This window comes from Sinocyclocheilus grahami, unplaced genomic scaffold (genome assembly GCF_001515645.1).
Source record: "Sinocyclocheilus grahami isolate Dianchi unplaced genomic scaffold, SAMN03320097.WGS_v1.1 scaffold884.1, whole genome shotgun sequence".
Taxonomy (NCBI): domain Eukaryota; kingdom Metazoa; phylum Chordata; class Actinopteri; order Cypriniformes; family Cyprinidae; genus Sinocyclocheilus; species Sinocyclocheilus grahami.
Window position 1 is genome coordinate 394,914 of NW_015506063.1, and position 26,705 is coordinate 421,618.

The 26,705-nt window shown below is 37.4% G+C and overlaps 2 protein-coding genes across 3 annotated transcripts in view; both read right to left on the minus strand.

Annotated features, from left to right (window-relative positions):
• Window positions 1-8,396, minus strand: part of LOC107563637 (activin receptor type-1B-like) — a 16,141-nt gene extending 7,745 nt beyond the window's left edge. For both annotated transcript variants that reach the window (XM_016248558.1, XM_016248557.1), the window contains exon 1: window positions 8,226-8,396. In XM_016248558.1, the coding sequence (XP_016104044.1) occupies window positions 8,226-8,316 (91 nt within the window). In that variant the 5' untranslated portion in view covers window positions 8,317-8,396. The remainder of the gene's footprint in view (window positions 1-8,225) is intronic.
• A 3,414-nt stretch (window positions 8,397-11,810) lies between these two features.
• Window positions 11,811-22,488, minus strand: LOC107563639 (activin receptor type-1-like). The gene is made up of 10 exons (XM_016248559.1): window positions 21,973-22,488; window positions 19,167-19,238; window positions 18,624-18,851; window positions 17,922-18,085; window positions 17,192-17,291; window positions 16,287-16,433; window positions 15,829-16,104; window positions 15,337-15,534; window positions 13,371-13,501; window positions 11,811-12,582 (listed from the first exon to the last, which is right to left on the minus strand). Exons 2-10 carry the CDS (start codon window positions 19,234-19,236, stop codon window positions 12,436-12,438), a joined length of 1,461 nt encoding a protein of 486 aa, XP_016104045.1. The 5' UTR covers window positions 19,237-19,238; window positions 21,973-22,488; the 3' UTR covers window positions 11,811-12,435.
• Window positions 22,489-26,705: the final 4,217 nt, after the last annotated feature.

Genomic DNA, 26,705 nt, shown 5'->3' on the forward strand with positions numbered 1-26,705 from the left:
TTTTTCCTTTCACTCAACTTTCTGTTAACATGCTTGGATACAACACTCTGTGAACAGCCAGCTTTTTTGGCAATGAATGTTTGTCAAAACAAAGGCTTACCCTCCTTGTGAAGGGTGTCAATGATTGTCTTCTGGACAACTGTCAGATCAGCAGTCTTCCCCATGATTGTGTAGCCTAGTGAACCAAACTGAGAGACCATTTTGAAGGCTCAGGAAACCTTTGCAGGTGTTTTGAGTTGATTAGCATGTCACCATATTCTAATTTGTTGAGATGTGTTTTTGTTAAATGTGAGCCAAAATCATCACAATTAAAAGAACCAAAGACTTAAACTACTTCAGTCTGTGTGCATTGAATTTATTTAATACACGAGTTTCACAATTTGAGTTGAATTACTGAAATAAATGAACGTTTCCATGACGTTATAATTTATTGAGATGCACTTGTATTTCCTAAAACTCTAAAGTTACAGCAAAAATGGCTAGAACAAATTACACAAGTTTTATAAGATTAATTGTAAGTGTTTTTATATTATTTAACGCATCACTTTCAAACAGCCCCATTAACTATACCATTGTAAGTGCCTCACCATAACCTAAATTTCTGCTTAAGGGACAACATTATGCATGCCACGAATCTAATATGCAGAGACAACTATAAGTAACCATTTGTAGACAGATTTTCCCCCAAAAAATTTTACTGTTGCACTATCAAAACTGTTCAATTTGAGCATAATGGTGTGATTTGGGGGCAGGGCTATCTGTTTTGTCGACTAATGAAAGATGAGGGGAGTGTTCAGGAAAACCTGTTTTAAAAAACAATAATTATTTTTGCAGTTCTGCATGGTGACAGAGAAATTACACACTTCAGTTTTTAAAGTCTCCATCAAACAATAAGGATTCGAGAGACGTCACAACTGCACAACACAACATTGGTTTTTATGTCAGTATAACAATCACAAAGCCTCTTCAAGCCATTATATGCATGTATATTGTGGCCATATTTCATATTCCAACATGTTTTTCATATAAAAAAAAAACTGCATTTCCTCTCTATGATGTAAAGAGTCATTAACATGCCAATAACTTGCGACAACAACATACTACACTAAAATATATCGGAGGACACTACACGACAATCTATGTGTGAAATGGTGTATTCTCTATGTCAATCTATGTTTACGAATATTGTGTATTCACTGAACCTAACGCTTAGGTATTGTTAAACATACAATTTAAAGTCGGCAAGAAACTTTCCTTAGCTATTTTGCAAATGCATGTTATAGATCTTAATATGAAAGATTCCTCCATGTGCATACATTTTATTTCATTTTTTGACCTCATAACTTTTAATGAAAGTGTCATAACTCAATCTTTTTTGTGAAAATGACAGACTTCTCTGATGAATGGCGGACTTCACAAAATCATTCAGTCTGTCCGAGTGCAACACCCACATCTCAAAATCAACTGGACTAAATGCCCAGCCCTACAACTTTTATTTTGTTATAATCGGTTGCAATCAGATGTACGTCACAATTCAGAAGAAAAGGTATGTTGCTACTTTCATTGTGACTTTAACCTAAAGGAGCATTTTTGGGTACCTTACACTTAAAACAAGCCATTTTTAAAACTTTTGAAATCTAATAGCTATGCTTGTTTCCACCTCAAAGTAAAAAATAAGATGAAGCCAAATTGATATTAAGATATTAAGGCATAATCATGAGAAATACATATCTGATTACTTTTTTTTTTTTACTTTATTTATCATGACTTTTTAGGTTTGGGGGTAGGTTAAGGGGTCTAAAATCTAAATCAGTTATTGATAAAATTATAAAAATGCAACTTACTAAACCAAACCTTCCACATCATTACCAAACAATAAATCACTTGCGCTACAGAAACCCAACACTCTTTCCACTCAAATTCCTGCAGTACAGTCTGCGAAACTTCAAAAAGACCAATCAGCGTTTATGCAAAGCTAGTCGACAACACGGCATGCGTGGCTCCAAGCCTGTGGCGAGGGAGCGTGAGCGGTTCAGGCCAAGCGAGGTCTTGTATGTGCATAATTGGTGGCCTTACACTGGCTCTTTGTGTGGAGATTAAGGGGACATGAGGAGGGATTGGGCGGGCTGTGTCTGGACAAAGGTTGGGAGTGGGTTGTGCGGTGGAGGATGGGGGAGTTACTGTTAGAGTGGCTGGGGGGTAGGGGACTCCCCTGACATGCTTTTAAGAGCTGCCGGTGAAACAGATATGCCAAGACAGAACACAGAGAGGTAACAGAGGGCGACTTACAGAACCCCCAGCTGTGACGGGATTTCGGCCGAGAGACTAGCTGTGACAGACATTAAAACCTTAGTCTAGACTTGGCTTAACCCAACAGAAAAGGGGGAATTCAGTAAAGGACGACATCAAAATCTCACTGCCAGTGTGAAGTTCCTATCATTCCATTCTTGTTCAGACAGGAAATGAAAACCATTGCGGGAAGACGTGAATGAAATCGTTGCCATTAACAGTCTGCTTGGCTGATCAGAGCGGGGCTCATGGGAAGTCTTTAGTCAACGTTGAAGCCGCAAACAACTTCACATTACCGGTACTGTGACTAAAGCCTTCACTATGGAGCACAAATTTCACAACCTCTCCTTCAGGAGTACCAGCTTTCCATGTTGGGGTCAAAGTGAGGATTAAGAGCTCACAGGGTTTGTGGTTTAAACACTCAGAGGCAAATATTGCCCCCTGCAACACAAGCAGTCCTCTCAGATCTATTACAAATGGACAGCCGGAGCGGTGCTCAACTCTCGTTGGAGGCATTATCTCTTGCTTCACCTCCTCTGGATAATGAAAGCCCATCACCCTCCTCTTCTAGCAGGATGCCAGGGGCTACTGAGAGCGGGCAGACTAAGAGAGTGCAGTTACCCAAGATGCATAGAGCTGAAATGAGATCCATTGAGCACCCAGACAGTGAGCTGATTAAGACATGCCGACGCCACCAGACAGAGCACACACACTCACACAGACATGCACTCTAAAACACACGTCGAACTACACTCACAAAATCAATGCAGTGAAAGGAAGGGGAGCTTCTTCAGAACCCTCATGGTCAAATTACTCATCTGGTCCAGAGGCATGAATCTCTCTTTCCCCCTGAAAACATTTTCTCTTTCAAAAGTCTTTTCTCTTTCAAAGGGCAGCAGCCACAAACCATTTCATCCGACAAAAAAAGGTATTTCTGACAAGTATAAGAGGTGCTTTAGTTTTAAATAGATACACTACCATTCACAAGTTTACAGTCCAAGATTTTAAAGCCTGGTGCTCACCAATGCTGCATTTGATTAAAAAAAAAAAACAGTAAAATAGTATTATTTTTATTTATTTTAAAATGTAATTTATTCTTCAGTGTTACATGATCCTTTAAAAATCATTCTAATATGCTGATTATGTGCTTAAGAATCACTTCTTATTGTTATCCATGTTGAAAACTAATAATTTTATGCAAACTGATATTATTTTTTCCAAGATTCTTTGATGAATAGAAAGTTCAAAAGAACAGCATTTATTCTTGGGGGGGGGACATGGCCTAATGGTTAGAGAGTCAGACTCGTAACCCAAAGGTTGCGGGTTCGAGTCTCGTACCGGCAGGGATTGTAGGTGGGGGGAGTGAATGTACAACGCTCTCTCCCACCTTCAATACCACCTTGAGCAAGGCACTGAACCCCCAACTGCTCCCCGGGCCCCGCAGCAAAAAAAAAATGGCTGCCCACTGCTCCGGGTGTGTGTTCACTGCTGTGTGTGTGTGCACTTTGAATGGGTTAAATGCAGAGCACTAATTCCAAGTATGGGTCACCATACTTGGCCACATGTCACGTCACGTCACTTTTCTTTTTATTTATTTGAAATTGTTTTGTAATAGAAATGTGTTTTCACTTAAAAATGAAAATTCTTAAAAAGCCACATTGCTTTTATATTTTTTATGGAACTTTCTGGAACTTGATAGACCTAGGTCAGATACGGTTGAGCTGCGATATTTCAAAAATGTCTGATGGAAAAATAATGCTATATGGGTTTGGAACGACATGAGGGTGAGTAAACAATGACAAAAGTATTCCTTTAAGCTTATAATAAAAATGACCCTTATTTTTAAGAAAATAAAAGCCGCAAGATAATGTTTTTAGTACTAAGGGAAAAAAGTCAATTAAATGTACCATTTCTGAACATGCACTATAATCTAGGTCAAACAAAGGTCTGTCTCTCAATGTAATCGGTACTGCCCGCCGGCCATTCGGGTCATTAGCAAGTTCATTAATGAAGCGGAGACCAGCTTCAGTCGGCTGTGACCGTGGACTCAACCCCAGCAGCCGGCCTCCCTAGACACATGCTCGCACGCACACACACTCCTCATGAACCCACATATCTTTCTTTGCTACACTTTCCGTTCTCTGATCTTATATACAAGCACACACATGCAAAATATGGCTTAATGTGCTCCTTTTCATTTCCATAACAGCACTATCACAGCACCTGGAGCTCTCCTGCGATACGGGCTTTAAATGTCTGCTCCTTCCTGCCTACACAACACAAGTTCAGAGACTTTGAGGTTCAGAACATTTCTATTATAATTTAATGCGTTAATAAACAGCTAAAATTACAAATGTGCTTACAATTAAAGTAAGAGTTAACATCCAACAATAAAAAAAAAAAAATCATAATTCTCACCCTCAGACCATCCAAGATGTAGATGAGTTTTTTTCCCCATCAACACAGATTCGGAGAAAGTTTGTATTACATCACCCTCACCAGTGGATGCTCTGCAGTTCATAATTCTCACCCTCAGACCATCCAAGATGTAGATGAGTTTTTTTTCCCCATCAACACAGATTCGGAGAAAGTTTGTATTACATCACCCTCACCAGTGGATGCTCTGCAGTGAATGGGTACCGTCAGAATGAGAGTCCAAGCAGCTGATAAAACATCCAAATATCAACAAGTAATCCATGCGACTTCAGTCCATCAATTAACTCAATGAAATAGTCCATCCCCTGTTATCCTCTCACATCAAAATCCACCGACATACTTGTTTAGAACGGTTTTGGACTGTTTTTGCTTGTAAACGGTGCTTGTTCTGTGCATATTTCTCTCCTGCTTCAGATGAGATGAGTTTTTCATTGGAGAAAGACTTACAAACACACAGCTTTTCATTTCAAAAGACATTAATTAATGTACTGGAGTGATTTGGATTACTTGTGGTTATTATATATTATTATTATATTATTACTATGATGTGTTTTTATCAGCTGTTTGGACTCTCATTCTGACGGCACCCATTCACTGCAGAGGATCCACTGGTGAGCAAGTGATGTAATGCTAAATTTCTCCAAATCTGTTCTGATGAAGAAACTCATCAACATCTTGGATGACCTGAGGGTGCGTAAATTTTCACTATTCCTTTAACTCACTTTTTCCACTTTGGTGCTCCTGTTATGAGAAGTGGAACAAGTTAATGGTCATTTCTTGTAAGCAAGTGAGTCACTCATAAAATGTAAGTTTGAATGGGTTATTGTGTCATTCCTGAAGAGTTTTTTACCAAACGTAAATGTAGAAGAGCAGGGACTTGGAGCACGTTTAATGCTTCAGTCTGGTCTGTGTGTGAAGGGAAAAGAAAAATGTGCGAGAGAATGAAAGATGATGAAAGCGACGCACCCTGCCTCACGGCTGTCTGCCTAGCTCACAGTGCCCATATCACATTGCTGTTGTTTTCTCACACAGGCCTGCGAGAAGCGTCACACGGACATCTAGAAGCTGGAAGACTCACGACCAGAGCTAGTTTATCAAAAACAAACAAAAAAAATGCATTCTTACTGAGAAACTAGGCAGACAAACTGAAAGTCCAGAGCCTTGAAACACCAAATCGCCTTAAATTGCTTGGTTTCAGCAGCACCTCAGTGGAATAATTACCATAACATGGCTGGAGTCGCCAATCTGTTTCACTTCCACTAGTCTGCGTCCAACTACCGGCAGCTGTGCAAACCCATCACTGGCAGCCCGAAGGCGCCTCTCGCGCTACAATCCGCTCACTGTAGAGTCTGACATTGAGCTGACCCAGTCAGACGTACTACAGGTGGGATCTGTCTGTTTAGCATTTCCTATCAAGTTCTACTAGAGCATTTGGCAGTATTTTGTGCAACACAACCATTTGCGAACAGTGGGAGCGATGCTTCTTGGAAAAAGATGAGTCACCAATTAAAAATCACAGATTGCTGAACTTTTTCAAATCGTAGATGAAAATGGCCCCTGCTGTGTTAAATTTCATTACACAGTCTTCAGTGAAATGTCACAGCAATGGGGAAAAACGTAATTTAAAATTTTAAAGACCAAAAAAAAATCCACACTCATTAGCATTCTAGTTATGATCACACTACAAAAAGGTGGGCCAGTTTTCATACTATATTTTGTTGACTTCTCAAAATCATCTGAACAACATCACACTGATTTGCACAGTTTTGTCCTTCCAGCAAATCTCACTAGTGTTTCCAAGCATAAACCGTTATCGTGCTGGGCCATGCAACCACAGACATGTTTATTTGTGCTGTGGATGTAACCATCATCAGTTTGGCCATACAAAAGAAAGGCAGACTCCCTTGACAGGCCACTGAATAGGGCTCATTGCCCACATTTCCATTACAAAGGACCAGACTCCAAATCTGACTTGAGTCTGAACTTGCTGAATGACCAGCTTCCCATTGTGCTCTACAATAAATATGTACTTGCCAGGGGTTATAAAACACAACATTAGTTTTCTAGAACCAGTAAAGTATGTGAATACATTAAGAAATTGGCAATATTTTAGGCCTTATGGCTTCGCAATATAGCAATGGGGTCGATGAGGACTGTTTTCGGCAGTTTAAATTCACAATGCAGTTTAATGTTAAGAAACACCACCAGACTGTTTTGTAAACAGGGTATACCACAGCAAACGATGTACTGTCAACAACATTTATGATATAATCTAACATGTAACTACAAACAAGGCCGGTCATTTTTAAATGAATCACTGGAATTCATGCTGAGTTACATGTCACAACTAGTAATGGGAAATTAGACTAATTTCTGTGAATCTGTTCTGTTCTTAAAAGTTCTCTTTGTTATTAAATCTGTATAAAATGAAAAATCAAAGACACATGTCAGTCATCAACAATGAATGGCAGTAACGCATCACGGTAAAAAAAATAATCATGAGGATTTACCAACACCTTGTGTATTTTCAGTTTTTTTTATTTGTTTTATTATTTGAAGTAAAAAATGAGCAAGAACATCGCATAAATAAGCGATTCTGCGATTTATTTAGGTCATGACGAATCGCTTTTTTTTCTAAATCAAATACCTATCATTTGACGTCATGACGTATTTACGTCATTATGTGGTTCCTGACACTCTGGTATGGTACATTCTGCGCAAACACTCGGCTCGTTTTTCGTTTAATTACGAATCGACCATATCCGAAAGAGACTGTTCCCGGTTCGATTCAACGAGTCATTCGCGAACAAATCCTTCAGACCGGTAGTGTGAATGTGAACCGGTTCAAACGATTAAATGAAAAGATTCGAATCAGAAGCGCTCGTCACAGAATAGGAGGACGTGGCTCGTCACAAACCACCGGGGAAGTTTGGCGTCGCAGGTTAATAAATGTAAGTTTTGCAACATCTGACGTCAGTTGTGTGAAATACTAGAGGTTTGAACATACATGCCATAATTCATAATTAATAGTTGCAACGTAACGTAAATACATGCATTTCAATTATTAGGGACAGCAGGCCTGTATGTTAACAAGGAAACGTGTGTGTGTGTGTGTGTGTGTGTGGAGAGAGAGAGAGAGAGAGCGAGAGAGTGTGTGTGAGTGTGTATTTGGCTATATTAAAAAAGGCACAACAAACACTGACGCGGTTAATAGACGAACCTCAAAAATTATATATACAAACATCAATTATGTTCCGCGAATGAAGCGCAATTCAAAATACAACACTAACGTTAGTTATATAGGAATAAGAAATGATTTACGGTACAGATGACTGGTTTACAAACCCCAGACACAGCGCCATGATGAGCGCCAGGCTGCCCCGTCCAGCACAGCACAGCCTCAGCCTGGCCACACTCTCTCTCTCCCCACACACACCAGCAGCCTATCAAATAAATAAATACACACAGAGAGGGGTGACACACACAAACACCCGACTCACCATCGCCGACCGCTATTAATCCACACAGGGCGAGCAGCGCTAGGGCAGTTCGTCGTGGAAGCATGACTGCAAGATTCCCATCTCTTAGCATTAAAGCGTTCGTTGTGTGATATTGACAAGCGAGCGAGACTTCCAACACGACCACAAACCAACCATACACCGCCTGCTGCCAGGCTCGGCTAGACAATAGTGGGTTAAAGGGGTGTGCCTAGTTTTAAAGGGGAGGGCTCCGCTGCCTGGGCTCCTTTGTTGTGGTGAAATGTCTCTTTACAAGGACTCATGTGTGAATTGACCCGATGGTCCTGTCTGTAGTTGAGGTCTCATCAGGATTGTTTTTTATTTATTCTGTGTCATATGTTATGTTCCAGACATTTAGCTTGTGGCTTTAACATGGACGAATTAAGGCAAGTAACACTGATTCTTGAACACTGGGTCAAAACAGTTTACAAATCAGGAAAATAAAAAAAGATTATAAATCAAGGAATTATTTTGGACTAATCTGTTCAGAATGTTCAGATGTATTTACACTTTTTTTTTTTTTGTACAAAAAGTGTTTTTTCCGTTGTCTGCTTAAAATGTGGGTCAACGCTGGCAGATACCAAGGTTTTCTATATCTATTATGGATAATATTAGAATTAAAATAAAAAAACAATGTAATATTATATAAATATTCTTGAATTCACTTCAATGAGTGATTGATTGAGAATATAGAATAGTTTCAAACTGATTTTCAGGTTCATCAATGGACTTGCAACCACAGTCTGACAGGAAACCTGATGTTGTTGATAAAATAACCATATTTGTTATATCACACATTTATGAAATGCAGGAGCTTTTTCTGCTGTATTTTCTTATGTATTAAAATTTATTTCACATTTTAATAAAAATATTTAAATTGAATTTAAAAAGTGTTGTAATTCGGAGAATAAAAATTAATACAATATTTTTTTAAACTTAGGGCAGATAGAATTGTTTGGTAGAATGTTATGTCTCATGTTACAAGAATCAGTGATGAGTAAATAAAACAATCCAGTTGAATGGGAAAAATGCATCCAGATCATGGAAATATTTTACGTAACTGTCTTTTAAAAATCATAAAATGTGCTGTACATGCATACATTCATTATCAGAGAATGGTTGTTTAATGAGAGAACATTTCTTATTTTTTGATGAGAATATTTTAAGGTCTGACGTCTATGAAAGCAATGAGATATTTGCCGTTTTTTTGATCACATCTTAGTAGTGATCCAGCAGGAGGTGTTCACTATTCTCCAGAGTCTCAGCATTAATAATATGACTCCGGAGCCGAGTTACCTTTGCGAGCTGGAACCACATTGTGCGATGTGTGTGATCCAAAGGAGCTTACAGAACCCCTGTGAGCAGCACGAAAAGCATTCAGGACTCCCACAGAAACCACAGTATGGGCTAAGCTTAAGAGACCTCAGACCCCCATAACAAATCATTGATTAGTTCTTGACTTCATAGTATGAAAAAGAAAACTGCGGCTTTAGGGAAATAAGTCAAACATATTCCTATAGGAGCGCTCTGGCTTCTGCCAGGACCTCAGGATGTTTACTTCCTCTAAATAGCAGGGCAGAGTAGAACTTGTGATTTTAATTTTGAGGAATAAAGAGACATTTGATGCACTCAGTATTTGTCCTCTTAATGGCCACATGACACGAGGAGACTCTCGGTTAGTGCATTAAGCCGTATGGGTACATAAAGAATGATGTACAAATTCTAATCTAATTACACTGAAAGTCCTTTCAAGTTGCTCTCGATGCAAAGGTCAAACACAAAGCGTTTAGTGTTGCGGCCTGCAGTCTTAAACCTCTATTGTTACCATTAACCTCTTTGCCTTCGCTAGACTGCGTACTAATCTGGCCCCTGGCTGTCTATTGTATATAAAGTGGGGTCATATCTTTCAATTATCAATCCACATTTTTCAGCTGGGCAACATTTGATGCACTCAGTATTTGTCCTCTTAATGGCCACATGACACGAGGAGACTCTCGGTTAGTGCATTAAGCTGTATGGGTACATAAAGAATGATGTACAAATTCTAATCTAATTACACTGAAAGTCCTTTCAAGTTGCTCTCGATGCAAAGGTCAAACACAAAGCGTTTAGTGTTGCGGCCTGCAGTCTTAAACCTCTATTGTTACCATTAACCTCTTTGCCTTTGCTAGACTGCGTACTAATCTGGCCCCTGGCTGTCTATTGTATATAAAGTGGGGTCATATCTTTCAATTATCAATCCACATTTTTCAGCTGGGCGTTCATATCCGAGTTTTTCAAACAAAGGCATGTGGAATGGGTCCACTCTGTGTAAAAATGTCACAGCTGATAGAAGGGCACCATTTCAGAGGAGTCTGGCCTACCAGAGTGGGGCATTGATGCTCTACTCGGCCACTGTGCTCCTGTTAAAAATAACCCTCTGCCTGTCTGACTGGACAGGCAGAGTTGGGAAATTATCTCCAGTAAAGCCCCCTCTCTGTGCTCCTCCACAGATGGATATAGCGAGGGCGCAGATATAGATAAACAGGCAGACAGAAATCAATGCCATCCTCTCACTCCGCCATACAGTCTGACAGCAAGACAAATACGACATGCTGAAGGGAAACTTTGGCTCAGGAAAAAAAAAAACAGAGATAAACATCTTATAAATATCCATCAATCAGTGGAACATCTGATCTTTTGGCCTTCTCTGCGTGTCGGTGTGCGTAGGAAGGGATTTATACTGGAAAGACACCCATTTGGCAGTCTCGTTTCTATGATTAAGATACATGAGATATCTGTTTGCATTGGGTAAATATAGGTCTGTCTGAAACATGATAGTGAAGGATACATTCAGTATTGTATCTGTGAAGTGTTGTTCAACAACACAGAGGTGTGTCTTGGTGGTTCCCGAGGGGTATCGGGTCTTTTAGTGTCTCTCATGCCGAACAACAATTCTAACAATTGTTAGATTGCATGGCTTGTAAGACAGGATACACATTGTTTATGGTTTATAAGAAATGGATTGTGGCCAAATTTAATAGTTCCCTTATATCTCCTTAAGGACTACTGAAGTGACACTGTATTCATTAACCAGATCGGGCTGTGGCAAAGTTTGCTGTGCTGAGAGAAAAGGCAACAAGAACCCAGTGTTACACTTTGGGGTGGGCGGAATGAGCAATTAATGATGCCCTCTTGTGGACAAACGTTTTTTTTCTAGTGGACAAAACTATGTTCAATGACCCATTTAAGTAAAATTTAGCTTCTTGTGATTATTTGTTTGTTTATTTATAAACACGATCATGTATTTATTTATACATTTTATCGGTATTAAATTTTTTCCACTACAAAAATTAGCTTGAGATCTATCAATAATTGGTAGTCCCTCTGTTGAAGACCCCTTTGATGCAGAGAAATGTTCAGTCTGCTTCAGTATACTGACGTTTTATTAATACTTAAATACTATTATTTGGAGTGAAAATAACGATAGACATTTTGTGCAAAAGAACTTGTATACACATTTTTTATTATCATTTTTGAAAAAGCAAATATATTGTACATTATAAAAATATATATATTACAGCTAGAGTAATGTGATTGTAATTTTGATCTTGTAAAACATATTTAACAATTTATAAAAGTGCACTATACTAATATGTCCTAAATTTTAATAATTACTTGGTGCAGTTCTTGTTCTTAAAAAGATTAAAATTCATTTCAAAGTCTTTCATGGAACCAAAAAACAGCTACAAAAAAAAAATAAGTGCAACAAACAGTCTAAAGCATGTGCCAACCTTTCTAGGTTAGAGTCATGTTTAGGAAGTTAAGAATTTCAGGAAACACCGCAGTGAGGAAGTCCAGAATGACCCACATCCTGCCCGTAAAACCTTCTCACTATATTGAAAATAATTTTGTGGGTTTATCAACCTTGTTTTAATTTCAGTAACAAATGAGTCACCGTGTTGAAATATGCAGGTCCTAGAAGAGCAGTCGTGTGGATATATTTGAGGAGAAACATTTAACTGCAGAGTTATGGCCTCGACTTCCCACAGTGAACCAACGTCATGATAAGATAAACCATGTTCAGTGGAGCCTTAAGACAAGAAGCTTGAAAAGCACATTAAAAGAGTCTGAAAGTACTCATATGGATAAATATATCATGTGGGTCCATTAGAATTTAACTTCCTTGGAAATGTATGGCAGGGGGTTTATTCTAGAGGTCCAGTTTGAGCTTGTCTATGTCGTAGTCATGGTCCTGGTCCAGTTTGGAGAGGGTCTTTCGCACACGCAGAGCAGTGAGTCGAGCTGAAGGGCTTTGGAACCAGCACTCTTTCATAATCTTCGCAATTGCAGACAGGATCTTGACAGAAAAACATATAGAAAGAGTAGATAATCATTTGTTTTGTCATTTCTGATGGTCACATGTTCCTCTCGGTGTGCAAATGCATGAATATATAAGTGACTGGAGTTCATTTCAAATCAAACTACCAAAATAGACACAAAGAAGTGACCCAGATTTCGCTGTATTTCAACTTCAATTCCAAATTCACCCACTTCTGAGACAAAACAATAGGATTTTGTGAGAACGGTGTTGATGTGTCATGCTAGCTTTGAAATATGTGTGATATCGGATTTGTCTTTCAAAACTGTTAGTTGTTTGCGTTTTTTTGGATTTCTCTTCTGAGCAGATACATTGTAGGAGGGAGTATGTGTATGTGGCAGACATAAAAGAGTCTAATATGGCAAAACAGTTTCAACAAGAGATATGGACTCAAAGGGAGAATTATTTTCAAATGCAAATTGCAACAAATTTAGCCACTAGCTTGCAAGTCTGCTACTCTTCACATGGCTGCTGAATAGCTATCTTGATAATGGCATTAAACAGGATAAATGTAAATTTCCATCCATTTTCTATGTTGCATATGCAATAAATAAGCTCTGTACAGCAAGCCTAAAATTAAAGTCCACAAGATTATTTTCAGTGACATCATAGACTGACAGAATATTTTGTCCCACACACATTTAATGCTTTCCTAATAAATTGCTCCAGACTACAGCTGTCAAAGCAAAGCCTTGTGTAGCGTCTGACTAGAGTCCAAGTCTTCTGAGTCATTGAGTCTGTATCTCTGGCATGTTTGAGTATCTCACCGGATGAGAGTGTAGTCGATTGTGGAGACTGGGCCTGTGCTGGTCAACACACACCACTTTCTTCATCTCCTCGAAACTTGGGTCAGAGGGCACCACGTCAAAGAACGGCGGTCTGTACTCCTCCACAATCCCTGAGAAAACCACAGAATTAAGGGATTTTATGGGTTTTTGTCAACATTTGCTGACTACATTGCATTTGAATTTTTACTGACAAAAATGCAAGATGTGTGCTGAGACTGAAAGTCTCTTCTGACCATATCTATAAAACAGTGGTTTGGGAGTTTGAAGGCTGGCAGTACTAATACTTCTGTGGGAGGATGGCTGGAAATTATCCAGGGAGTCTATGAGCAGCTTATGGCAGCTGACATTATGGGGTAAAAAGCTATAGTGAGACCATTAAAAAAGTTTTTGTTGTTGTTGCATTTACTTAAAACAGAATTTATATAAAGAAGTGTTTTAAAAATGCAAATTAGTAGCTTGCATATTTACACACTAACCATTAAAAAGTTTGGAGCCTGTAAGATTTTTTTTAATTATAGAAGTTAATACTTAAAGTCGGAAGGAGGCATTAAATTGATCAAAAGTGACAGTAAAGACATTTATAATGTTATAAAAGCTTTCTATTTCAAATAAATGCTGTTATTTTAAACTTTATATTCATCAAAGAATCCTGAAAAAAATGCATTACAGTGTCCACAGAAATATTAATAATATTAATGCTTTTTAAAATATAGCTTTGCCATCATAAAAATAAATTACACTTTAAAATGTATTCAAATAAAAATAGCTATTTTAAATCGTATTACCAGTTAAACTGTATTCCCAGTTAAATAAATGCAGCATTGGTGAACAAAAGAGAAAAAATCTTACTGATACATATATCCTATACTACAAGAAAGATGCATTTGACTATTGTTTTACAGTTAGTACATATTACATACAAATTATATATAAAGGGTTGATTAAGTGCTTCTTAAAAAGTGAGTGTGTGTGTGTGAGAGAGCAAGAAAAGAGAGAGAGAGAACAAGCGCATCTGGACTACATGAGCGGGAGTGTTGACACCAGATAAGATTGTTTATAATTATTGGGCCGCTAATCGTGGGTGGATAGAGGAGACAGACGTACCCATGGAGAAAAAACTGAGGGAGGTTCATCAAAGAATCCTGAAAAAAATGCATTACAGTGTCCACAGAAATATTAATAATATTAATGCTTTTTAAAATATAGCTTTGCCATCATAAAAATAAATTACACTTTAAAATGTATTCAAATAAAAATAGCTATTTTAAATCGTATTACCAGTTAAACTGTATTCCCAGTTAAATAAATGCAGCATTGGTGAACAAAAGAGAAAAAATCTTACTGATGCATATATCCTATACTACAAGAAAGATGCATTTGACTATTGTTTTACAGTTAGTACATATTACATACAAATTATATATAAAGGGTTGATTAAGTGCTTCTTAAAAAGTGAGTGTGTGTGTGTGTGAGAGAGCAAGAAAAGAGAGAGAGAGAACAAGCGCATCTGGACTACATGAGCGGGAGTGTTGACACCAGATAAGATTGTTTATAATTATTGGGCCGCTAATCGTGGGTGGATAGAGGAGACAGACGTACCCATGGAGAAAAAACTGAGGGAGGAATGGAGGGGAAGACGAAGAAACTTATGAGGAAAAATAAATAGAGAAGTCTATCACAACTATCAGAATGGTGAAAATCGTTGCTTGGCATCAGAAAACCGAAAGTTAGTTAGAACATTGTGATCCTGCAGTCAAAGAACTTTTCACTGAATGTTGCAATGTGCAATGAAACAAATTATTATTTGATAAGTCTCAGCATATTCGTTTTTGGTATCAATACTGAATGTATCACTTTTAAACGTATTTAAAATTAATTCCAAGTCACAAGAGCACAGGACAGCAGTGGTGCCACCAAATGAAGTTGAATATTTTCTCCATCTTACCGTTTACAATAGTTTGACGAGTTATCTCCCACAATACGAGACCCAGGGCCCAGATGTCAGTTTGTTTATAGGACTCAAAAACGTCAACACGAATACTCTCATCCAAAACCTCCGGTGCCATATAACGCTTGGTGCCCACTCTGGGGTTGTTGCCCACATCCAGATAGTCATTAGACTGAGAGTGAATGACAGCCAGGCCTGAGAGGGCACACAGAAGACAGATTATGTTAAAAAAACAATCATGTTTTATGCAGTTGCAAAGGTGTTCTTGTGGTTCTTACAGTGTTCTGGGTGGTTTCCAGGGTATTGTTATGCTATTGCTAAAGTGTACTGAATGTTTTTAGTATATTTTTATTTTTTTCTGGTGGTTGCTATGGTATTTTGCTAGATGATTACAAAGGTGTCCCACGCCTCTGTGATATCCTGGTAATCAGAACACCTCACCTCAACCAGCAGGACAATTTGAGCAGTCATTAATTTCTACTTTCTCACCCAGGTCTGCGATGCAGCACTGGCCATTTCTCTTCATCAGAATGTTGCGGCTCTTCAGGTCTCTGTGTGCAATGGCCGGTTTGCCCTGTGTACTGAAGATCTCCGTGTGGAGGTGCACAAGGCCGCTGGCGATGGACAGGCACATGCGCAGACAGCCCTCGGGGTCCAGCGTGCTGTACTGCAGGAAGTCATAGAGGGAGCCCAACTCATGGAAGTGTGTGACCAGCCACAGCTGAGTGCTCGAGTTTTTAGACGTCATGTCTGATGCTATGAAGCCTGATAGACGGACAGAGAACATGTGTAAGAGAAGTATTACATATTTAAATCGAACGTTGTTAAATTTCTTCATTGGAAAAATTATGTTTGGGTAAGTCAGAACATATTGTGGCTGCAGCAGTACTCGCAGAACGATCCCTTCCCACACAAGCAATGAAAAATGCAGTGTGGGTGGAACTTACCCAAGATGTTTTCATGCCTTAGTTGGACCGTGTTGTAGATTTCAGTCTCTCTAAACCAGGACTGCTCATCACGAGAAGAGAAAATCTTGACAGCCACACTCTCTCCCATCCAGGTGCCTCTCCATACCTCTCCATAACGCCCTTTACCTGTAAGAAACATTAATAATGAAATTAGATGCATAGTATAGTGCTGTATAGCCATCATGAGTGCACTACTGCACTACTGCATTATTGTATTTCATATTTTAAAACAAATTTAATAATAATTTAAAAAATGCTTAAAATATCTTTCAATCCACAAGTTACACTAAATTCCTTTTATAGTATGAATAGTAATATTACTGGTTATATATATATATATATATATATATAAAAGAATAGTATACATTTTAATAAAGTATTAGTAATAACCAAATAAATTAATTAATCATTATTAATAGTATTATAATCAACAACAGCAACAATTCTACTAACTACTACTAGTAGAAGTAATAATAATAATAATAATAATATATATTTCAATCCACAAATACGCTTATTTAAAATTGTATAATATTAATAATATTATTTGTAATATAATACATTTATTATAACAATAATATAATTATAATTTAAATGAGTGTAATCTAAAATATATTTAATCAATTATGGTAGCATTTAAAATATTAAAGTATTTAAATTTAAAGTACATTTCAATAAATATGACACCATCCACTCAATCAAACTCAATGATGAACAGTATGAAAAAAGAATAAAAAAATCTCTTTAAAAAGAAAAAAAAGATGCAGCATGACATATATCAACCTCCTAGATTCATAGCATCACCCTGTAGTTGTTTCAACCTCTGCCAATGCAGCATTGTGTAATGAGATGTTGATGATGAAATGAGATGAATGTTCTCTCACCAACACATTCAACCAGAGAGATCTGTCGAGCCATGGTCCTCTGCACCAGATAAGGGAGGCCGGTCCCACTGCCCGACGTGCAAAACTCATCAAAGATATCCTAAAAAGGAGAAGTAGACACTTAGATTACCGACCAGCCGAAAAATCACACGCAATTTGAATAACAACTCAGAGCAGAACATTTTGCTCAGAGGCTGCTCAGGAGACTGAATTAAAGATCTCAACTCTATTTCAATTAACAAATTAACTTTATCTCAGATATTTATCTTTTGATTAGAAACTTTGGGATCTCAAGCACAGTTTATGACATTGTGAGACATATTTGAGATTACAAGGGTATTTTTCTCCATAGGTAAAATCTGAGAGGTCGAAAACTCTCCATTTTCTGTCCACTGAATCTCATTGTCTATGACAGTGGTTCTCAAACCTGTCCTGGAGTACCCCCCAGCCCTGCACATTTTGTATGTCTCCCTCATCTATCACACCTGATTCAACTCATCAGCTCATTAGTGGAGACTGCCAGACCTGAAGTGGGTGTGTCAGATATAGGGAGACATACAAAATGTGCAGTGCTGGAGGTACTTCATGGAGAGGCTTGAGAACCACTGGTCTATGAGAAACAGCTGAATTTTTTTTCTTATGTAAATAAGAGCACAAAAATCAGATAATAATCATTAAGACCAGTTCATTACAAATATGCTGTGAATGCCACCCAGCAGTAACGTTTTACCTCATATGCTGGGTCCCCTCCACTGGGGACTTTGAGCATGGAAGTGTCGTGGTGCTGTCGCCTTGTACGCAGCCACAACACGAGCCCACAGGCTACAATAGACAACACCAGCAGCACCAACAATGGCACTCCCACCAGCAGAATCACTCTGATGGACGTTTCCACTGGAAACAGACACAACAGAGAGTAACATCACTGTACCAGGCCAACTGAAAAAAATAGCGATGTTAATTTATGTGTGTGTATATATATATATATAAATATAAATGTGTGTGTGTGTATATACACGCTAAATGCAGCATATATAGCTAATATAATATGCAGGATATTGATTTTTCAAATTTTATATAACATTTTAAGCAGATTTTTTATATATTTTGGCATTTGAAGGTTTAAACAATATTATAGCATAAAAAAGGGCAAGAAAATAAATTTCCAATCCTAAAATACATTTTGCATTTTGATTAGAAATATGTTAAAATGACCAAAACATATATGAGGAATAACTAACTAAAACTCAAGCACAAGTTTAAACCCTGTAAAACACCAATATAACAGTAGAAGGCAGCAGAGAGTAAAATTTACAGATGTCAGGCCAACTGATGCAAAAGTCTCTTTGATTTTAGTAATGAATCTCTGTATTAACTCTAAAACGAGTAACTGTTTTCTGAGCTAAACAGATGTTTAAAAAAAATTACTTACCTGTTTTTTCAGGCACACTTAGGTTTGCATTGCAGAGGTGTGTGAAGCAGCACTTGGAATACACTTCGGGTACTTTAGGCACATGGCATTGCTCGCTGGTGGGAAAACAGCCCCTGACTACCTGCTCATAGACCGAACTGTAGAAGCAAATGCGACCCCAGCAGGTGTTGTTTAGGCAAGCATATGTGTTCTCACAGCTGCACTGTAAAATGTCCTCTTCACCTTCATCTATGGTCAAGACAGCGATAATGTAAGTAAAAATTATGTTTGAGGAATATTACAATATTTCAGCCGATTATATATACTGTGTATATGACGGCTAACTCACCATTCTCTGGGGGAGAGTCTGCCAAAACGTGATTTGAAAAAAATAAACATGCAACTGTGTCTAAAAAGATGTCCAAACAGAGCAGGAAGATACATGCTTCCTCTGGCTTATTGTCTACTCAGGAAGCAAATATCTACATCACCCGGCTAGTTTTCGTGTAACACTGTAAATATGCACACACAAAAACTAGTGTGACTGCAATTATGTAACCTCACCTGCGAGAGTTGCATATCTCCCTGAACACACCAAAACAAACAGTACAGTGAGCATCTCTGAAGCCTTCATGTCTAGGAAAGAAGGAATACAGAATACAGGGTAAGAGCGAGCACTTCGACACACACACAAAAAAAACTTCTAGCTCATTCCATTTATTCTTGTATGCATATCCCATGCTCCCTTGCACCATCCTTCGATGATCTGGCATTTACAAGGCAACGCTCCATGCTGGAATCATATAATGGCATAATCATACAGTGACATGTAGTGTAGGAATCTCTTTTCAAGCCCTAATGGAAAAAAGCTCAATAAACCCTGTCCACACCAAAGGAAGTCATGAGCTAAAGAATGACAGATGGAGAGGGTCCAGTCAGTCTGTCTGTGTTGCAATAATATTCAGAGTGGGTGGGTGGGAGAGGACTTTAGTGGAGGCCTCGCTCTCCTCTGTGCCACTGGTCCTCGCAGACACTCTGGCTGCTGCACACGCAGAGTAAATATTGATGGCTATACTTCCTGCCATTCAGAGGCCGCACCCGGCTAGGTCTGGAAGTCGACTGGTCACGCAAGCAAAATGGCTGAGTGAAAGCCTATTATATGAAGACGATGGAAAACCTGCATGCTGAAGTGTTGGCCTGTCATCCAGGCCACTTTCAACAAGCAATAAGTGAAAAAATACATTAATTTATGCTATAATAATATTAAGAGTTCTGAGAAAATCTCTAGCATCATTTGTTTGCAGGTGCCTTTTTTAATCTAATTCAGTGACATTCATATATTTTTAAGTTATTAGGTGACCCAAATTAGCCGAATTCGTTCTGTGATCATTGTATAACAGTAGGATGCTGAAAAAAAGAACATTTTCGTGTTGCCCCAACACTGTAATTAAAGTATGAATACTATATACTTATGTGATGTCATGGAAAAACCGAGTCAGCCATGATGTTTTGAAATGGATCTGTAATTAGAGCCAGAGTTGCTCCTTCCCTTTCTGAAGAAATGGCATACACATAAAACTGACTTCAGCGATATGTATGCAAAGTGATATGTATGAGAAGTTTCCTTGAATGTTTAATCTATTTAATCTGTGATATTTGTTGCTACCTGCAATACATTTGAAATAAGTGAATGGCATTATGGGATGCAAGCCCACACACAAATATAGGGTAACTGGAAATGACAATGACCACTTCCTGATATAGAAACACATAGAGCGAGATCCCAGCATGAGTCACTTTGTCTGTGGAGTAGTCTTTTAAGGACTCCATTTAAGCCCACCAATGTAAGCGCAGGTGGGTCAGTGTAAACAACTTTGTCACGTACGCTTAGTGCACAAAAATGAGTAATTGCTGGGCCCTCTGGGCCACATTTAAGGTGGAAAACAACCCCACCCTTTTGGAAATGCTCTCTTCTCTCTGGGTACACTGATCTTTATTTCCAAGCTGCCAGGATGTTTCTCAAATCAGATAGTGTCCGTCTTGAATCAAAGCCTAAAGTGAATATGATGAAATGCGATTCCTGTTTCGATGACCTGCTTGTCAGCATTCTCCCATGTAAGACCCAAAGGAACTAACAGTGCACTTTTTTATTCTCCTTCCACTTTTCTCAGCACTCATTTTATGAAATAGAATAAACCCTTTGCTGCTCACAGCTTTGTTTTGTCATTTATGTTAACATTTATTTAGGTTAATTATTATTTAGGTTAATTATTTCTAATAGTAATTATATTAAAGTGACTTACAACTACCCTGTCAGGTAGTGTGAATATAGGGAATGCTTTTTTATTAGAATATTTTGAGTTATGAATTATGAATTGGGTTATATTTTTTTATGAATGCATAAGTGACAGTGAAAGTCTGAAGTCCTGTAACTGGTGACAATTTATTTTCATTTTTCATTTTCATATTTAGTTCATTTTAAGCTATGACGGGACTGTGTGTATAATGATAATGATTATAAAAGAATGAGCAAAATTCTGTTTAAAAGAGTTTAGATGGAGTATAGCATGTCAAGGGGAATTTCAGCATTCAGCAGCATATCTCTGACTACATCTTGCAGCTGTAGGAACTTGCCTGTTTTGACTGCAGTTAAAAAGGACTGGTACGCCTCAGTGTATTTGTAAGCGCCAGCATTTCACAGTTAGAGAGATAAATGATCTGACTTCACGGTTCTGTGTTTTTCATTTAGGGCTCTGTGTCAGTCAGTGCAACAAGTATTCTTGTAAAACATGGTGTGCAACGATGTCTACACAGAATACTGGTATTTAAGCTATTGCAATAGTTATTACATTATTTAAATTCTTGTAATAGTTCATTCTAATACTTAAGCAATGTGATATATAATGCGGCCTACCATTGTTGGCACATTATTGTATGACAACATCATCCAAGTCTCAGATACTGCATCATTATTAGGCATATTACACAGACACACATTTAAAAATGACCAACTTGTAACACATATTTTAAATGTCCTTCTGTTATCTGACAACTCGCATGCGAAGAGAACGTTCCTCAAATTTGAATTTAAAGGATGAAAGAGAAAAAACAAGACTATGATTTATGTTTTTCTGGATGTTGTGATTGGTTTAAATTAAAATCGCTGCAACTGTCCCTTCACAATGGTAAAGAAGCTCTAACCAAGCATTTATCAACTATTCATGACCCTTTCATTAAAAACGTTATCAATTTTACACTCTAAATAATAGTATTAATATAAATTCATGGTTTACGCCACATTCACCATCAGAGCAATTTCAGAGAGATAGATAGATAAAAAAGAGATAAGAAAACATGAAGGGTGGTTTACCTGATTTTCGTCTTGTGCTCACTCACGAATTAAGTTGATCAAACTTCATCTGTTTATGAAACTCGTCTCTCATTACTCAAAACATAAAAGTATTATCTCCTAACGGCGAATATAGTGAAATCAGCGGCGCAAGTCATATCCAGATGTGCTGGATCCTTAACTTTTGCCACATCCTGGCACTCTCGGTGTAAACTCTAGTTAAACTCTTTACAGTTCAGTTTTCATTCACGCACAATCCGATCAGTCCTATTTCCTCAAGCGAAATATGGTGTAGACGCAGAACATGTCGAGTCGTGGCATATATCTCCAGTCAAATCTCGAGCTGATAAACCGAAAACAAGAAACTACTTCTCGGAGAAGAAACAGGCTTCTTCCGCTTTGAAATAAACATTCCCTGATCGACTCCTGACGACTCCATCTCGATAAGTGTAAAGCAAACTTTGAGCAATGTTCTTGATTTAGGGGTTAGATTACAGATTTTAAAATCTACAGTTTTGTCCCACCCCTCATTGTCTAAGCCGGGGTTCACTAGGAATGTGCTCTCATAGCTGTTTTCCTGTTGCTGCAAGACCTTTCATTTTTTCCACGTCTGTTTTTTTCTTCTTCCCTCATAGCTGGTTGCTTATGAATAGAACTTCATAGAGGATTCATGTGCCTTCTGAGCAAAACACATCTCAAATGTGATCTCCATTTGGTCATCTCCGTTTGTGCGGAGTGAAATGAAAAATGCATTTTAGGATATTATTTAAAATAAATGGATTAAACCAAATTGTTTATCATTAAAGTTGTTTAACTGCAGGGTTTTTGGGTGCGGTGTAGCCATAATCTAAAAGATCTGAGCTGGTAACCAAAACTGTTTGAAACCTTGCAAGGTTTGAATAATGAACTGTTATTTTCTTGAAATGCTTGCTCTTGTCATTTAATATTGCAGTTTGGAATATTTGACAGCAACTCAATTCACATTTAGAAATCATTTATAATAATAATTTATCAAAAGTTTAGGGTTGTAATTGTTTTGTAATGTTTTTGAAAGAAGTTGCTTAGGTTGCCTTTATTTTATCAAAAAATACAATAAAAATACAGCAATATTGTGAAATATCATTACAGTTTCAAATAACTGTTTTCTATTTGATTATATTTTAACATTTGATTTATTCCTGTGATATCAAAGCTGCATTTTCAGCAGCCATTACTCAGTGTCACATGATCCTTCAGAAATCATAATAAAAAGTATATAATAATAAAAGCACTTTATTAAAAAAAATCTTTTGAACACTAGTGTACACTCAACTATAATAGAATATGAACAAATTCCAGTCAAAATGAAAAAATGGCATAACGAATGACAACAGCGAGAATATGTATGTCTTCATTTATTCAGAATATGCTAGTTATGTAATGTAAGATCATTTTCACAAATTCACATAAAGACTAGAATTTAGACCTTAATCTGAAAATTATACAGTGGGTACGGAAAGTATTCAGACCCCCTTAAATTTTTCACTCTTTGTTATATTGCAGCCATTTGCTAAAATAATTTAAGTTAATTTTTTTTCCTCATTAATGTACACACAGCACCCCATATTGACAGAAAAACACAGAATTGTTGACATTTTTGCAGATTTATTAAAAAAGAAAAACTGAAATAACACATGGTCCTAAGTATTCAGACCCTTTGCTCAGTATTTAGTAGAAGCACCCTTTTGATCGAATACAGCCATGAGTCTTTTTGGGAAAGATACAACAAGTTTTTCACACCTGGATTTAGGGATCCTCTGCCATTCCTCCTTGCAGAGCCTCTCCAGTTCTGTCAGGTTGGATGGTAAAAGGTTGTCAGTGATAAGCAAAACTGGTGATCCTGAGGCCCTAAATTGCTTTTTGGACACAGATGGACAGTTGGTTTATTTAATTTATTTTATTTAAGGCAGGGAGCCCTGAAGTTATGGTGACGTCTCCCACTAAAGCTTGAAGCCTCCCATATGGTCAATGAGGCAGAGAGGAATCTCAGCTAACAGCATGACAGCTCTTACAGATATGATGGAAACAAATATCCCATCTTGCATTCATTACAACATAATCAAGAAATAAGTTCCAAGATTTATATTAACTTAGACTGCATCATAACACATGAGAGAAAATGGCCATGCAGTTTTTTCTTTTGGAGACCTCTTCAATCTGCTTTCTTGACTGGTGTTTTCAGACACAGCTGGCACTCCTCAGATCTGAGGAGAGGAGAAGAAGAACTGTTATTTGAACAGCAATTGTGTGTTTATTTATTCTGTTCCCATGATATGTGTGATTTTGAGGTCTGTCTTTTCTCAGACTTCTATTAACAGCAGCACACATGAACTGTTTCCACATGACTGATGGAAATCCTTTTTGCTGAGAAATTATTTTGAGCAGAGGACAACAAATCCACTTCCCTTTTTACCACTTATTTAAATAAATCAGAACTATCAATTCTCTAATATTCTCGAATGTATAAAAATCCCACAGGTCTGAAATGAATGATGCTTTGTTTGAAACATTTTAAAGGAATAGTTCACCCAAAAACGAACATTTAGCCTACTTAAAATGTATTCACCCTCTGGCCATCCAAGATGTAGATGAGTTTGTTTCTTCATTGGAACAGATTTGGAGAAATTTTGCATTATATCACTTATTAGCATTACATTACTCTGCAGTGAATGGGTGCCATCAGAATGAGAGTCCAAACTGCTAATAAAAACATCACAATACGACTGCAGTCCATCAATTAACATCTTGTGAAGTGAAAAGTGGCTTTTTTTTAATGAAACAAATCCATCAAGATGTTTTTAACTTCAAACTGTTGCTTCTGGCTATCCATAATATTGCTTTCTCCAGGGAAAAAGTGTTCTCGGCTAAATCAGGAGAGGAATATGCATAGATCAAGCAACATTTACAAGTGAAAACAGTTCTAAACAAATATGTTGGTGGATTTTGATGTTGGGGGACAACAGCTGATGGACTTTTTCATTGGAGGAAGCATTATTATGGATTATCGACTGGTATTTTGGCCAGAAAAGACCGTTTAAAGTTAAAATGTCTTGAGGGATTTGTTTCTTACAAACACGCAGCTTTTCATCATTGATGTTTTTATCAGCTATTTGGACTCTCATTCTGACAGCACACAGTCTACACTACAAATTGAAGATAAAACTGCCTTCGGCAGTTTATTTCTGCATATTCCTCATTCAGAAAAGGAACAGCAGGACATGATACTGAACAAAAAATAAAAAATAAACTTGTGAAAAAACTGTTGCTCAAAATGTTTCGCCCAGCCTGTAATTTGGTTTACATGGCTTTACCTCACTTCACTTAAAGGCAAAGATCTGATCAGTTACGTAAGGATGGCACAATGAGTAGATTAATTTCCAAGTCCACTTGTCCTCCTTTGTGTTTTGACCTCACTGTTTCAATTATAGCCTCGCCTTAAGCTTAGTGATTGGTTTAAAACCTCCAGTGATATCATGGAACAAGTTGAACAGTTGATGAGCACCATTGACTTCCATAGCATTTTTTTTCCTACTCTTACACAAAAGAAAATATCTTCTTTTGTGTTCAACAGAAGAAAGAAACTCATACAGGTTTGGAACAAGTGGGGGGTGAGTAAATGGTGACAGAATTTTCATTCTGAAAGTTAACTACTCCTTTAAACTTTGCGGATAATTATAATTAGTTTGAAACGTGAAAGCACCGTAAACAATCTGATAAACTATGCATTGACAGTAAAGTACAGTACAGGATGCGTTTCAGTAAATATACATGGATATTACAGTGCTGTGTTTATAAATAGCTATTTCTTTGTTTCACATTCTGAAGAGCAGATAGCAGCGCAGCTCGCGTCTCATCTCCAGCAGTCAGGCAGGATGCTGATGCACAGGTGTTGCAGGGGACAGGGGACTAAAATTATGCACATAACTGGAATGATATAAGGCTGGAGGATGTGAATTCTGTTTTAGATTGTTATAAACCACATGGAATTTATAATTTATAGAGTCTTGTGTCTCCTGAAAGAAAAAAAACTGATTGAATAAAACACGAAATGTGATATTTGGTCTAATTTGCTTATGCCATTTTGTATATTACTACGTAGACAAACATGAAAATGAAACATAATTCAGTCAATAATCAAGAAATGTGCTATGGCACATAGTGAAATAGGAATCTGGGGGTAATGTGCTTTATAAAACTTGTTTTTGTGAAGGAAACTCACAAGGACACTTTTAGACGCAAAAAAGGGACAATTTTACTCCTTTCGGTTATAATTCAATAACTCCTGTTTAGAAGCTGTTATTTGAAAGTTAATTTTTTTCTGGTACATCTTGGCACCTAGGGTAATCAAACAATATAAGTTGCAGAGAGCTAGAGCAAATAGAACCTGAATAACAGACTTAAAAAAAAGTGCCTATGTTTTTTTTAGTGTTTATTGTAATCTTTAAAACCTATATAATGTTATTTATGAAGAATTACAATCATATTTTGTAGTTCAAAGGGTTTTCTACACAATGACACAATTTTTTATTTCCTCCATTGTATGTGTGTATGGTAAACATTTGAATTTGGGTATGTCAAATTTAGGTGAAAATACAAAAAAACGCCCCAGTTGAATTAGTCTCTTTTTTAGTTGTTGTTTGTTTTATATGTTTCATCCAACTAATATCACAAACATATATATATATATATATATATATATATAGAAACAGAAACAC